This window comes from Triticum aestivum, chromosome 5B (assembly GCF_018294505.1).
Source record: "Triticum aestivum cultivar Chinese Spring chromosome 5B, IWGSC CS RefSeq v2.1, whole genome shotgun sequence".
NCBI lineage: Eukaryota > Viridiplantae > Streptophyta > Magnoliopsida > Poales > Poaceae > Triticum > Triticum aestivum.
Window position 1 is genome coordinate 695,541,994 of NC_057807.1, and position 15,799 is coordinate 695,557,792.

Sequence of the window (15,799 nt, forward strand, 5' to 3'; positions counted from 1 at the left end):
TATTATTACTCACTTTACCATTTTTCATTTTTAACAGAAAAGAAAAAGAGTCCAAAAGAAACAAGGAGTAGTATTAGTCGCTGGGAATGAACAGAGGGGGCCAAGAGCTTCACGCTCTCCCACACTCCCCACCTCCACTCCACCCCCCCCCCCCCCCCCCCCCACACACACACACACATCGGATGAGGATCCTCTGACGTACGGCAGCCTGCCGTTCTGTCATTGACATGTGGGTCTTTTGGGAACCTGGCCCACATGTCAGTGGCCCAACGGCACGTAGGGCACGGCAGAGGAGCGTCCTCCCCCCACATCCCGCTACTGCGCGTGCTCCCTCCCCGTCGCCTTTCGCCTCCGCCCCTTTCCCACCCCCCTTTCCTGCCTCCATCCTCCCGTGATCCGCGCCCGCCCGCAGGCCGCCGGTTCTCGGCCGCCCCTCCGCTCCTCCGAGGAGGATCAGTTCTTGGCAGAGACGAGGTGGGGGTTTCCTTTCTTCCTTGTCTTCCTCCCCCATTTGATTTGCTCCCCTCCCCCATTTTAGCCGCTCCGTCCTTCCAATCGCTGACGACGCGCCACCCTACCGCGCCCTCTTGATTTGATTTGCAGGACAGTCAGATTGGCGAAGGAAAGGTGGTGGGTTCCTGTCCGCCTTGGAACTGAATCTCCCCGCCGACCAAATTCGCCATCTTTTTCCTCCGCCGGAAAACGACCGCCCGCCGTACTCGCGCGGCGGACCGACCTCCGCCAATTAATCCTCGCGCCGTGGAGCGAAGGGGTCGTTCCTTAAGTCCCCGGGCGGAATCCAAGGAGACCCGGCATCCGGTCGGTCGGTCGGTCGGAGAGGCGGAAAAGGGGGCCATGATCCCGCTGCTGTTCCTGGTGCTGTTCGCGGAGGGCGCGGTGGCGCTGCTGCTCATGGTCAAGATCGGGCCGCTGCGGGAGCTGGCGATGCGGGGCGTGGAGCAGGTCAAGACCGGCAAGGGCCCCGCCACCGTCAAGACCCTCGCCTGCACGCTCTCCGTCATCCTCATGTCCAGCGTCGCCGCCATCGTCAGGATCCAGAACAGGGGCCACAAGATCGGCAACGTCAGCCCCATGGACCAGGTGCTCTGGCGGACGCACCTCCTCGAGGCTTCCCTCATCGGTCAGCTCACACCTTCTTTCCCCGATTCATTTCTTACTCCGACAGCAACAGATGTCTCTACTAGTTCTTGATGTGCTGTTGACATGATGCTAGCTAGCAATACTAGTTAGCATTGGGATAGTGGTGGTGGCTGCTGCTTAGTTGCTGAAGTGGCCGAGCAACCACTGGTTAGCAACCACTAGTCACTTCGGATGCTTTCGCCTTTAGTCAAGTATACAGAAAAGTGTTGTTATACCAATCTGTACTTTAGAATGTCCAATGTATCTGCTATTAAGTTCTATATATCCTCTCTCAAGATTGTGCGTTTAGCATTTCGGATCCGACCGATTATTTGCAGTTCATTCTAGGAGTATGTAAATTACAGTGTAAATCACGCGTTATGGACTACAAGCAAGAATTTGCTGCTTAGGTTGTCAAGGGGGTGGCTTTGGAGATGAAGGTGCCATTTTAGATGCGTTTTTCGTGCTCATAGATCTATAATTCCACCGTATACTTTAGAATAGGCCCATGAACAATGCGCAAACTAAATGCAGTCTCAAGTCCTAGCATGCATGTTTGTGAATCCACTTGGTAACATGTGCATTTTCTATCTCAAACTAGAAAACTAATACAAAACTGCAGTCTGATTCTGTAGTTGAAGAATCCTGTTATTATATTTATGTGTCTGTAGCATTAGTCCTTCATGTGGTGTTGGTCAACTGGTCAAGAAATATTATATTGTAGTGGCCTGGGTTGACTACACTAGGAACTGATATTGCTTAGGCTTGCATCAGATCTATGTTGCTTTCTTGCTTGGTCGGAGTTTGGACGGCAGATTCTTAGCTGAAAGTAAGCTGTACAGGGACAGATCTGCTTTGCTAAATGGCATGCTATATTATGCCTTGATTAGCATCATGTTTCTGTAAGTGAGGATTGGGCAAATAGTTCCGTAAAAATGTGCAGTATTCTGATGTACTGAATAAAAGGTATGTCAAACCAAATGGTGTCTCGGGTCCTAGCATACCTGTTTGTGAATCCACTTGGTATCTTATAGTTTCAATACGGCATTTTAAATCTCAATTTGGAAATCTATAGCTAACCGCAATCTGATTTTATAGTTAAAGAATGCTGTTATTATATTTACATGTCGGTAGCATTAGTCTTCCATGTGGTGTTGGTCAACTGATCAAGAAATATTAAATTAGGGATCCCATTATATTATAGAGACTTGGGTTGGATACAATATAACAGGAACTGATATTGCTTAGGCTTGCATAGGCTATACGCTGCTTTCATGTTTGGCGGGAGTTTGGCTGACAGATTCATAGCTGAAAGTAAAGCTGCCTAGAGACAGATCTGTTTTGATTAATGGCGTGCAATATTGTGCCTTAAATTAACATCATGTCCACTATTGGTGGGGATTGAACACCTAGTTCTGTAAAAATGTTCAGGGTTCTGATGCACGGACTAAGGGGTATGGCAAAGGCACCTTTTAGTCTTAACTCTAGGGCCTCTAAACGTTGTAAATTTAGATAGGCAACTATCTTACTCGAGCATGACTCCTTATGAAGGTTTAGATCAATATAAACATGATTTGAGAATAAGGTGCATTTTATTTGTACAGAAAAAACTTGCTTTTTTTAGTAATTCTTGTACTGTTTACTTGTGTAGTCAGTCATATCATTATGCTGTTCTTGTGTTACAAATCTTACTTGCAATTTGGAAATCATGATCTTCAAGGTAGGCAGTTGCAGTTAATAAAATTAAGGGATGATTTTTGTCATGCAAAAAGATAGAGCAAATTTAATATTGATTTTCATGATTCACTGAATTTGGAATTTAGAGTCTGTTTAAAACTGATTCTGGTGCAGTTTGGACTTGGTATATATGGTTTGGGTCTATTCAGGTGGAGGATTTGTTGAATCTGAAGTGTACTTTTTCCAGACAACTATAAAGGGGGATTCTTGGCCTGTAGAAACAGAATCTCGTGTACACACGTTGGCCTTCTAAAGCTCTAAGAGCAGCACTGTCGGTTAATGAATTAACTAGGCATCAATAAGTAATCATGCGGGCTAGTTTCAAGTTAAATGCACGCCATTTCGTTCAAATTCTAAGCTGTTAGTCTGGTCTGGTAATTTTTGTTCTTCAACATGGGGCTGTTGGGAACTAAAATGTCTAAAGGTAGGCCTCAAAAAATCACTTCCTAAAAGATTTTATTTTGAGCAGTTGGCATAGGACATTAAAGGTTGTAGTTTGATGGGAATGTAGAATACATTCATTTTTATCGATGTTGATACTGAGTTGGAATACCAGATCTTTTTTCAACCTTCTAACAGCTCATCGCTCCTTGCAGGATACACACTATTCCTCGCGTTTGTCATCGACCGGTTGCACCACTACCTTCAGAAGCTCATCACCCTGAGGAAATCAGCCAACACCTCCAGGGAGGAGGTCGAGAAGCTCCAAATGGAGAACCGGTCCTTGCGCGAGAAGGAGGAGAAGTCGGCCAGCGAGATGAAGAAGCTTCAGCAGGACATGGCCAAGCTGAGCGAGGACATGAAGAAGCTGAAATCCGAGTCCGAGGATCACCAGAGGAAAGCGTCTGACGCGGAGGCCCACGTCAACGCCCTGCAGAAGCAGTCGGAGGAGCTGCTCCTCGAGTACGACCGGCTGCTGGAGGACAACCAGATCCTGCAGTCCCAGCTTCACTACAAAGGCTGAACTGGTTGACCCGCGGCATGTAGCTATCTCGAACTCGAAGCGCTCATCGCCAAGGCTCTTGATGTGGTTCTTGGCTTTCATTCCCCTCTCTAACTTATGGTGATATGGATGGATGTACTCTCTGCTCTGTAGTTTGTTTTGAGGCACTGAAAAAGTCAGGGATGGTGAGATGGATATGGGAGAAAGATCGGGTTTCGGAATGCGCTTTGTAGAACTGGTTAGACCATGTGTTGGAATGCAGTAATTTATCCCCGATTCTCGCAGAGATTTTGAACTGTCACCGTGTTTTTGGAAAATGAAAATTGTTTTTTGTTAAGAAGGCTTGCATCTTTTCAAGAGTTGCACTTCTTACCAAAAATAACTTCCCCTTTTCAATTGTGATACTGTTTTGCTTGCATTAGAGATCTCCTTACGATTTGGAAATCATGGAGTGCATACATGATTTTATTTTGGCTTTCATGATTCGCTGGAGTTGGGATCTAAGGCCTGCTTATGACTGAAGCAATTGCAGTTGAAGTTCCTTCAAATTACAGTTCATACATAGGAAGATTCAGAACTAAAATGATGAAGACGGACCTCCAAAGATTATTTCCAGGCATTAAGGCTATACTCTGATGAATGCAGAACTCCATTTTTTCCCATGTCTAATACACCAATATATTGTCCTCTATCAAACAATAAGTAGAGTAGAATACACATTCATAGTTAAACCTGGCACCACACTTCTAACAGCTCATCGCTCCTTGCAGGACACACACTGTTCCTTGCATTTGTCATCGACCCGGTGCACCACTACCTCCAGAAGCTCATTACCCTGAGGAAGAAACTCCCAATGGAGAATTGGTCCTTCCGCCAGGAGGAGAAGTCGGACAGCGAGATCAGATGAACTGCTTTAGGAACTCGGTTGCCACGAGCCGGCCACGTGTGTTCACCGACAGCTTCAGCTCGCTGATCTCCTTGTCAATGTCCTACAACACGAAGATGCATATGTGTGTCAAAGCATGTCCAAGACTGGCAACACTTTATGGGCAATTTTTTTTAGCTCTACTGTGAAAGAAAAACATGATCGCGAGTCTTCTGCATTTTGTTCTTCTTCACTTGTAAAATGGGCAATCCAAGACTGGGAGCAATTTATGGGCAATCGCCAAGCTGGGCGCGCACAGCCGTTTCATGATAGATGTACTCTAAAATTATTTGTATAAGGGATTCATTTGTGATTTTAGTACAAACTGCTGAGTGCTTATTTTACAGAGGCACGTAAGATAAACATTTCAGAAACTACAAACATGTCCAAACTTAGTCTTGCGGTCAGCTGTTCATTTACTAGACCTTTACTTACCTCCATAAACTGAACAATGAAGTCTATGAGCTTATGCTTGTGCATGTCCTCACAGTGGTAGTTTGTTATGAGGAAGCTAATATCATAACCCTGAAACAAAAGAAAACCAAGTTAGTCATTTTCCAATGGTGTCCTTGGATAATATGCTGTACACTAACATTCCGGCAAGTACCTAAACAAATTTGATCTACATGGCTAATAAACTTTGTGAAAAGATCATCAAGATGGAAAAATTGAAAGCTGGTAAAACTCCAGGCAACATAGAGACTACTATTTAGTTGTCCTGAATACTGTATTGCTGATATCAAGTTTTTCAATTTGATACTTGAAATTTCCAGTCTCACCACTTAATCCAAGTCTAACTGCTGATCAAACTAAATTCCTAAAATGTGTATACCTCTTAACTTTCAGAGCAGATAGAGTAATTAATTAGAAAAGGCAATTATGTGTAATCCCCTAGTATCAAGTAGTCCTGCCGGCCCAACTTCAGTTGAATAAAGTTTGTGTACTACTACGAGTAGTCGATTACTAGAGGTACAGAAGTAATGCATGCACACGGTATTGTAATACCTGAACTGGTTTTCTCCTCAACACTTGGAATGCCTCTGCCCTCATCGACAAAAACCTAAGAAACTTCTTTGCAAGAATATTTTCTAGTTCATCTGCCTGCTTAACCTGTCAAATAAGAAAACAAGTATATGATGGCATACTGGATCACAAATGATTGAGCTACAATGTTCTGAAAAGAATTATCATAATATCCACCAGCTATTGTTCACTACCTTCAAGCTTATACGGATCGAATTGATTGAAGTCTCTACCAAACACTTCTCGGCTTCATTACGACATATAAGCACCTGTAAGAGGAAAATCTTGATTATGAATCACCATTCTGAAGAAACAGTTTTTTATTTCAAACATCTCCAGAGAAGCATAGTCATAAAGAGATGGCACAGACTACATATGCAAGATATCACCAATTGATTCAGTAGGTTTCAGCAGTGTTAAACAATATGGTATTCATTAGACTTATGCTTTATCGCATATGCTCTGTGTCACCCATTTCAGAGTTTTGCAAATACTCCCTTCGCCCGAATTACTTTGTAGCAGAAATGGATGTATCTAGAACTAAAAATGCGTCTAGATACGTCCATCTCTGCGACAAGTAATTCGGGACGGAAGGAGTAGCAAATATCAATCTCACATAGGGAACTTTAATGATACATTCAATAACTTTTGCTATGCCGAGTTATTTAATTATAGGCAAGTGTTCTCAAACGCAATAAATAATTACAGGCAAGTATTCTACTCCCTCCGTTCCTAAATATAAGTCTTTGTAGAGATTCCACTAGGTGGACTACATACGGAGCAAAATGAATGAATCTAAACTTAAAATGCATCTATATACATCCGTATGCGGTTTATAGTGGAATCTCTACAAAGACTTACATTTAGGAACAGAGGGAGTAGAACACAATAACAATATTCGATCCTATACTCTAATATGATACGCATGTACATAAATCAGAAATTCTAGCATGTCGAGTTCACAGCCATTTGAATAGTACAAAATTGAGAAAGTGTGATTTTTCCAGTTTAGTACTATCGTATAAGCATCTTGTTTATATCTTGATTTAGGTACCTAATTGGCATCAGTGCTGGCCTATGTTACTTGTCATCACCTAGCCAAGGACCAGGTCTTATAAAGGGAGCATTGGAAATTTCATGATAGGACAGGATGAAAGATGAAAGAACATCCACTGCCCTGTGAGGCTGAATTTTGCTTGCCTAAGAACAACGTTAACTAAAGTACTAAGAACAATCTGTTCATGATTTCCAGCAGAGTCTAATGAAGAGTGTATCTGTTAGAAGTTTAAAATGACACACAATTACCATATACTTCTTGGGCAGGTGTCTGCAGATATATTCTACTCACTTCACAATACAGTAAAGAAATTTTAGCTCCAAACTGAGAATAAGTGTTGCCATTCTGAGGAATGAATAATACTGGTGCATACGAAATATTACAAAGAGGCATTTAAAACAATTTTTTCACTACCGTCTAATCACCACAAGATTCTGCAGTTGGAGAATGCATGGATAAAAATCAAATTCATATATAGAAGGGAATTACTCTCACAAGATTTTCTTAGCAACATCAAAGAATCAATATCTGAAATCTCCCTTACCGGATTCAGCAGAAGTTCAGAGCTAGTCCTGTAAAAGGAATTAAAAAAGATGATGTCAGCAAAACATGATTTACTCGCATCCATGAACTTCAGGGAGGGGAGGTGTAAACAAAAAGGGAACATGGGCACATGTGAACGCGATTGCAGGGATACAATGGCATATAAACTATCAAAGGAAGCCAGAGATAGTGCCACTATTGTTGTCAAGAAAACACCGATACTTCAAGCAACCAACATATCCGTATCGGATACCATATCCGATACTGATTCTTTCACCATAAGTTCACCATACGTCCCCGATACCTCTCAGGCTCTAGTAGTGCCGGTGGGGGGATCCTTTCCCGGTGCTCCTGCTCCCCTTTCCCCACTATCCTGTAGAATGCTGATTTTCTCCTGCTCCTCCCTTTCTCTCTAATTGAACTTTTATGTTTGGTAAATTGCGGCTACCCTTTGGCTGCTAGTTCTTGCTTTTGTTGGAATCATGGATAAAGGTAGAAGATAATGCACTGCACTGACTAAATATATGCTAAATGGTTTGATGCTTAATTGATAACGTATTTAGTCAACTGTATCCGGGTATTGGCGTTTTTCCCTTTCAGAGATGATGTATTTAAGTATCTGTATCGCGCTCATACTGGTACGCGTAACCGTATCGGTGCAATCTAGATTGTTGTCTTTGAAATACATCCTATGAATAAACTGGAGACATCTCCAGTTTGTTTCTAGTACTAGGTTTTGACACACAAATGCACATACGAAAAATAGAAGCGGAAGGCCGTTCTCTTTGCAGGAGAAAAAGGTTGCCTCGACTTTGCACCGTACTTTCACGACTTAGTTTTATTTTTGGAACCATGCAGGAGGACTGCATGTATATTTAAATTAGAGAGAAAAAATACAACCGGCCACCAGTCCACATGATCCTGCTTACAGCAACATCCAAACGACCATAAACTCAAGACTAAAGCAACATACCAATCCTACAACAAAAGATCAAAATTAGAAGTTGTAGCTTGGCATCAACAATAACTTGATCAAAGTTCTTCATGTTTGATTGGCATCCATAGCGTGCCACGCTTCTCTATCACACTTTCATAATCACATACCTCGTTTGTTATAGACTCAATTGCTAGCCAATTTTGCCACAAAGGTGATGATCAATTCGGTCACCACAAAAACTGTGGCATATGCTATACACTTATTATGACACCGAAGTGTGACAAAACATGGAGGGCAACCAATTATGCCCTTAATAATTGAAGAACAGGTAGAGATGCCTTGGAAGCGTGGTCTGATCTCAATGACAATCGGTCCAGAGAACACACGCGCGGGAGAGGAGGAGGGCTGGGTCAGAATCTTGTACTGGTCTGAACCGAATCACTTAGAGAAAGAAGCAACACAAGCTCTGAATAAACGGTGTCCAGGTGAAAGAATCGGCTTACTTGAGCTCCACCTCCGGCTTGTTGTGCCTCTCGACCTCTTGGCAAGGGAAATTCTGGAGGCACAAGGAAGAAGCACGCGCGACATTAATTTTTCTCTCTGAGCAAATCAAGAAACTGCCGAGCGGAATGGCGATCCTGGAGCTGGTGCGTACCTGCAGGCACATGGCCGCCTCCAGAGTGTTGCGGATGCAGGTGAGGTACAGCCGCAGCGTGTTGGCCTGCGGAGACACGAGAACCCATTTGAACGGAGTCGCGGGAAGGGGAGGATCCGCCGGCGGCGGTGCGCGGGGAAGGGGAAGGGGAGGATCTAGAGAGGAAGGGGAGGGGGGTGGACTCACCATGGCTACGGAGGGTCGCCGCCCGCGTGGATCGACCGAGGGGGAGAGAAGGGATCTGGTGGATCGGGAGCGCGGGGTGGCCGCCGGTTGCCGGAGTTCGTGGGGGAGAGGCGCCGGTGGAGGTGGAGGTGTGCTTCGGTACTGTTTGTGGGCCTGGGCCGTGTCCACTGTACAGGCTGGTGTAGCGTGTAGGCGTGCTCGTGTGCGCAGTGACCAGAAGCCGAGTATTGGGTTTCATGGGATGTGATGACACGCCCGAAACATCTAGCCGGGTTAAGCTTCAGGGATCTTGAGATTTTCAATCTAGCCTTATTGGCTCGTCAAGCTTGAAGACTCTTACAGAAACCAATGAGCTTGAGTGCAAGAATTTTGAAGGCTGCATACTACCCAAACAATATGGTCCTTAACACGGAGTTGGGGTCAAGACCGTCTCAGATTTGGCGAGCTATACTTGAAGGACGGGATCTGTTGAAGCAGGGGCTCATTTGCCGGATTGGTAATGGTCTAACAACGGAGATATGGAGCGACAACTGGATACCAAAGGAGATGACACCACGTCCCATCACGTCACTGGTTGCTCATCCTCCTAGGTATGTCTCGGAGTTGCTCTCCCCGGCAACAGCCTCCTGGAATGAGGCTATAGTCCGGTCAGTGTTCCTGCCCATTGATGTTGATGCTATATTGAAGATCCCGGTATGTACCCGCAATGTTGAGGACTTTTGGGCATGGTATCCGGACAAGAAAGGCAAGTTCAGTGTTAGTTCGGCCTATAAGTTTTTGCTTAAGACAAAAATGCAGAGGGAGGAGTGGCTAAACGGAAGTAGCGGATCATCTCACACCGAGAAAGACGAAAAAGCTTGGACTTCCTTGTGGAAATTTAAAATCCCGTCGAAGGTGAGGATCTTCCTTTGGAGGCTAGCTCATCACTCATTCCCCACAACGGATGTCTTGAAGAGAAGAAACATGTCAGACAGAGATGTGTGCCCGCTTTGTGGATGTGAAGATTCATGGAGACATGCGTTGGTAGCATGCACGATGTCCCGGTGCGTGTGGGCGCTGTCGGATGAAAATTTGGTGTCACTCATGGCTGAGAGAGAGGAATCCAACGCAAGAATTTGGCTGTTTGATCTTAATGAGAAATTGGACCATGCTAGCTTCACAAGGATGGTCATCACGCTATGGTCCATATGGTATGCCAGGAGAAAGGCTATCTATGAATCTATATTTCAGAACCCCCAACAAACGGCGTCTTTTATAAATAATTACATTGACGAGTTGGGACACTTTGTTGTTGGACGAGTGCATGAACGCTCTGTTGCTGCACCACCACAACCGAATAGGTGGCTTCCTCCACCAAGAGGCATCGCGAAGATTAATGTTGATGGGGTTGTGGTAAGATCACGGAGAGGAGGCGCAGTTGCTGCCCTTTTGTCGCGACCATGATGGGCACTTTTTGGGCTCTTCGGCGATGGTTTACTATGGGATCACGGACCACTTAACCTTGGAGAAATATGCATGCCGTGAGGCTCTTGCTTTGGCGGATGACCTGGACAACAGAAGATTTGCGTCGCATCGGACTGCCAAGAGGCGGTTAATGATATCAACAAGGGAACAGGAGGCCCCAATGCTGTGTTGGTACATGAAATAATGAACCATTGTAATAGTTTTATTACCTGCTCTTTTGTTTTCGAGCGTAGGAACTTCAATTTTGAAGCTCACAATCTCGCCAAGTTTGCTTGTAACCTATATATAGGTAGACATGTTTGGTTGGGCAATCCCCATGACCCAAATATTGTACCTATGACAATTGCTTCTGAATAAATAAAGCAGGCGAGATTTCTCAAAAAAAAAGAAGCCGAGCACTTTTGTAAAGATCACTCGGATTCTAAAAAATTAAAATAAAATGGAAATGTCACTTCCACCTTCTTAGGTAGGTTTTGAAAAGTGACATGCATCCAAATCTCGGACCGTTTTCATTGTTGGATTCCTCGCGCCGAGATCTTTAAAACTAGATTTCATGTTGATAGATTTTGACGAGAAAAAAAATTTACAAAGAAAAACGGACGAAAAACCAGACAAAAAAACCCGAACCGAAAGCATGTTTCTTTTCTTTAAGAAAGAGGTACGACTATGCCTCTCGCGGAAATAAATCCGTGCTTCCACAAGAACTAAATATGTGCCTCTCATAGAATGGAAAAAGATAAAAACATTTTTTTTCATTTCGAGAGGCACTACTATGTCTCTCGCGGAAGAAAATTCATACCTCTCGCGTAACAAAAAAGGAGATATTTTTTCCGATTTCAAGAGGCATGATTGTGCCTCTCAAGGTCGTTTTCCCTAGTTTTCAAGACGCATGACTATGCCTCTCGTGAAAGCAAATCCGTGTTCTTCGCGATATCGTTTCCGTTTTCAAGAGGCACGAATGTGCCTATCATGAAAGGAAAAAAAAAGAAAACATGTTTTTTCTCATAATTTTTTGGTCCAAAACTAAGAAATACTGGAGGGAACCCGAAAAGCAGAAAGAACCAAAAAATCATCTAAAAAGCAGAAAACGTGTGCGAAAAAATAATAAATAAATAAAATTCGAAGGTAGCGCTCAGAGAGCGACACGTGACGGCGGCTGAGAGTGTGCCACTTGGCGCGCTCTCAGCCCACCCCAGGTTACCCTTGTGGGCCACCCAAAGGAGTACTTTGTTAGTTGCTTGCTGGCGAGAAGGGAAAAAGGACACCCCTATATCTCGCCTTCGGGAGTTCCTATTTGGTGCGTGAGGCGGTGGCAAACATGCCAGCGCACCACCTCTCCTCCCGCACGCCCCTATTGTACCGGCCCATGAGCGGGGCCGTATGCCCCAGTTTTTCTATTTCATTTTTTAGCTTTTTGTTTTTTCCTTCTTTAAAACAATTCCAGAAAATATGTTCCAGAAAAAAAAGGGAATTTTCGAAATATGTTCCAGAAAAAAAAGATGTTCATAGTTTAAAGAATGAACATGATTTTGAAAAATAAATGTCCGCGTATTGAAAAATAATTCGCGAATTCCAAAAATATTCAATAATTTCACAAAAACATTCATTGATTCGAAAAATGTTCACCGACTCAAAAGTTGATTTCAAAAATCTGCACATTGATGGACACATTTTAAATCAATGAACATTTTCTTAATCTGATGAACAAATTTTGAAATTGAGAACACTACTAAAATTCAATAGACATTTCTTGAATGTAATGAACATTTTTAAAAAAAATTATGAACATTTTTGGATAGATGATTTTTTTAGTTCGATGAACAAATTTGAATTTTACTTTTTTGAATATGTTGAACATATTATAAAAGTTCCATGAACATTTTTAAAATACGATGACCAAATTTTGGTTGCGATAAACAAAAATTGAATGTTTTCCTAAAACCGAAAAGGAGCAAATATGGGTCGACCCACTTGTTCGCACGGGGGAGCATGGTGCGTGCATACACTTCCCGCTCACGCGTGACCTACGCACTGAATAGGAGAACTCATCTTCAGCGAGTCGATCTTCCGACTCGCTGAAGGGGCGAGCGAGATGGGCAACCCATGCGCCCCGCAGGCCGAAGCCTTTTTTATTTTTGGTTTATTTTTATATTTTTGTTTATAATTTAAAATATTCTAAATATATATTACAAAAAACACTCAAGATTTTTTTTTGAAATGTTCAACACGTATTTAAAAATATTGATGAAGCATTTAGAAAAATGTTGATCGTGTACTAAAAATGATTTTTTTACCATGTATATAAAAATGCTAATCATGCATTTTGAATAAAATATTGAATAGATATTTGAAAAATGATAATAAAGCATTTGGAAAAAGTTATATGTGTCTGGCTTCGGGTACATGTGCAACAGCCGCAACTCCGGCTTCTGCGGCTCCTCTGCTTCGGCCTCCACCTCCGCGTCAAGTTCGGCGAAAAGCGTGTCGGTCGCCGCCCGTTCCTCTCGAATGAACTGTCGGTATGCCTCGACATAGGCCTCATCCTGGATGGACTCCAGAATTGCCTGTTGCCACGCTATCTCTGCTGCTCGGGCACCCACGAACTCCGCCATGGCGTCCTTGATATGTCTCCAACGTATCTATAATTTTTGATTGTTTCATACTATTATATTACTTGTTTTGGATGTTTAATGGACTTTATTATACACTTTTATATTATTCTTTGGGACTAACCTATTAACCGGAGGCCCATCCCATATTGCTGTTTTTTGCCTATTTTAGTGTTTTGCAGAAAAGGAATATCAAACAGAGTCCAAACGGAATAAAACCTTCGGGAGAGTTATTTTTGGAACGGAAGCAATCCGGGAGACTTGGAGTAGACGTCAGGGAAGCTTCGAGGAAGCCACGAGGGTCTAGGGCGCACCCTACCCCCTGGGTGCGCCCCCACCCTCGTGGGATCCTCGTGGCTCCCCTGCCCGACTTCTTTCGCCTATATATGTCCATATACCTCGAAAACATCTAGGAGCACAATAGATCGGGAGTTCCGCCGCAAACCTCTGTAGCCACCAAAAACCAATCGGGACCCTGTTCCGGCACCCTGCCAGAGGGGGGGATCCATCACCGGTGGCCATCTTCATCATCCTAGCGCTCTCCATGACGAGGAGGGAGTATTTCACCCTCGGGGCTGAGGGTATGTACCAGTAGCTATGTGTTTGATCTCTTTCTCTCTCGTGTTCTTGATAAGGCACGATCTTGATGTATCGCGAGCTTTGCTATTATAGTTGGATCTTATGATGTTTCTCCCCCTCTACTCTCTTGTAATGGATTGAGTTTTCCCTTTGAAGTTATCTTATTGGATTGAGTCTTTAAGGATTTGAAAACACTTGATGTATGTCTTGCATGTGCTTATCTGTGGTGACAATGGGATAATCACGTGATCTACTTGATGTATGTTTTGGTGATCAACTTGCGGGTTCAGTGACCTTGTGCACTTATGCTTAGGGGTTGGCACACGTTTTCGTCTTGACTCTCCGATAGAAACTTTGGGACACTCTTTGAAGTACTTTGTGTTGGTTGAATAGATGAATCTGAGATTGTGTGATGCATATCGTATAATCATGCCCACGGACACTTGAGGTGACATTGGAGTATCTAGGTGACATTAGGGTTTTGGTTGATTTGTGTTTAAGGTGTTATTCTAGTACGAACTCTATGATAGATCGAACGGAAAGAATAGCTTCGTGTTATTTTACTACGGACTCTTGAATAGATCAATCAGAAAGGATAACTTTGAGGTGGTTTAGTACCCTACAATAATCTCTTCGTTTGTTCTCCGCTATTAGTGACTTTAGGAGTGACTCTTTGTTGCATGTTGAGGGATAGTTATATGATCCAGTTTATGTTATTATTGTTGAGAGAACTTGCACTAGTGAAAGTATGAACCTTAGGCCTTGTTTCCTACTATTGCAATACCGTTTACACTCACTTTTATCATTAGTTACCTTGCTGTTTTTATATTTTCAGATTACAAATACTCATATGTACCATCCATATTGCACTTGTATCACCATCTCTTCGCCGAACTAGTGCACCTATACAATTTACCATTGTATTAGGTGTGTTGGGGACACAAGAGACTCTTTGTAATTTGGTTGCATGGTTGTTTGAGAGAGACCATCTTCATCCTACGCCTCCCACGGATTGATAAACCTTAGGTCATCCACTTGAGGGAAATTTGCTACTGTCCTACAAACCTCTGCACTTGGGGGCCCAACAACGTCTACAAGAAGAAGATTGCGTAGTAGACATCAGACTCTTTTCTGGCGCCGTTGCCGGGGAGGTGAGTGCTTGAATGTATATCTTTAGATCTTGCAATCGAATCTTTTAGTTTCTTGTTTTGTCACTAGTTTAATCTATAAAATAAAACTATAAAAAAGGAATTGAGTTTATCTCATACGCTTCATCTTTTTAATATCTTTTGTGAGAATGATGGTAAGGAAAATTGTGCTCAAGTGCTAGAGGAAGAACGGATTAAAATGTTTGGCACTAAATATTTGAATTATGAGCATGATTGCAATGTTGTTAGTATGAATTCTATGAATATCCATGATGCTAATGATATGCAAAGCCACAAGCTTGGGGATGCTATGTTTGATGAAGATGATATGTTTAGTCCCCCAAGTTTTAATGAGCAAATATATTATGATGAAAGCATGCCTCCTATTTATGATGATTATTGTGATGATACATATGCCATAAAGAATAAACATAATCGTGAAACTTGTCATCATGATTTTAATTTTCCATTGGATTATGCTTCACATGATATTTATTTTGTTGAGTTTGCTCCCACTACTATTCATGAGAATAAATTTGCTTATGTGGAGAGTAGTAAAATTTCTATGCAAGTATATCATGAAAAGAATGCTTTATGTGACGGTTATATTGTTGAATTCATTCATGATGCTACTGAAATTATTATGAGAGAGGATCATATGCTTCTACATATTGAAATAATATCAAGTTTCCTCTCTATGTGTTGAAAATCTTGAAGTTATGCTTGTTTTGCCTTCCTATGCTAGATGATTATTGTTCACATAAGTTGTTTGCTCACAAAATCCCTATGCATAGGAAGTGGGTTAGAATTAAATGTGCTAGTCATATTCTTCATGATGCTCTCTTTATGTTTC

General features: G+C 42.7%; 2 protein-coding genes across 2 annotated transcripts; one reads left to right on the forward strand and one right to left on the reverse strand.

Annotated features, from left to right (window-relative positions):
- Window positions 1-262: 262 nt before the first annotated feature.
- On the forward strand, window positions 263-4,104 carry LOC123114321 (B-cell receptor-associated protein 31). The gene is made up of 3 exons (XM_044535757.1): window positions 263-474; window positions 604-1,141; window positions 3,474-4,104. Exons 2-3 carry the CDS (start codon window positions 856-858, stop codon window positions 3,839-3,841), a joined length of 654 nt encoding a protein of 217 aa, XP_044391692.1. The 5' UTR covers window positions 263-474; window positions 604-855; the 3' UTR covers window positions 3,842-4,104.
- A 294-nt stretch (window positions 4,105-4,398) lies between these two features.
- On the reverse strand, window positions 4,399-9,402 carry LOC123114322 (actin-related protein 2/3 complex subunit 4). The gene is made up of 8 exons (XM_044535758.1): window positions 9,147-9,402; window positions 8,961-9,026; window positions 8,809-8,861; window positions 7,370-7,397; window positions 5,963-6,037; window positions 5,751-5,855; window positions 5,181-5,270; window positions 4,399-4,809 (listed from the first exon to the last, which is right to left on the reverse strand). Exons 1-8 carry the CDS (start codon window positions 9,147-9,149, stop codon window positions 4,720-4,722), a joined length of 510 nt encoding a protein of 169 aa, XP_044391693.1. The 5' UTR covers window positions 9,150-9,402; the 3' UTR covers window positions 4,399-4,719.
- Between the last annotated feature and the right edge of the window lie 6,397 nt (window positions 9,403-15,799).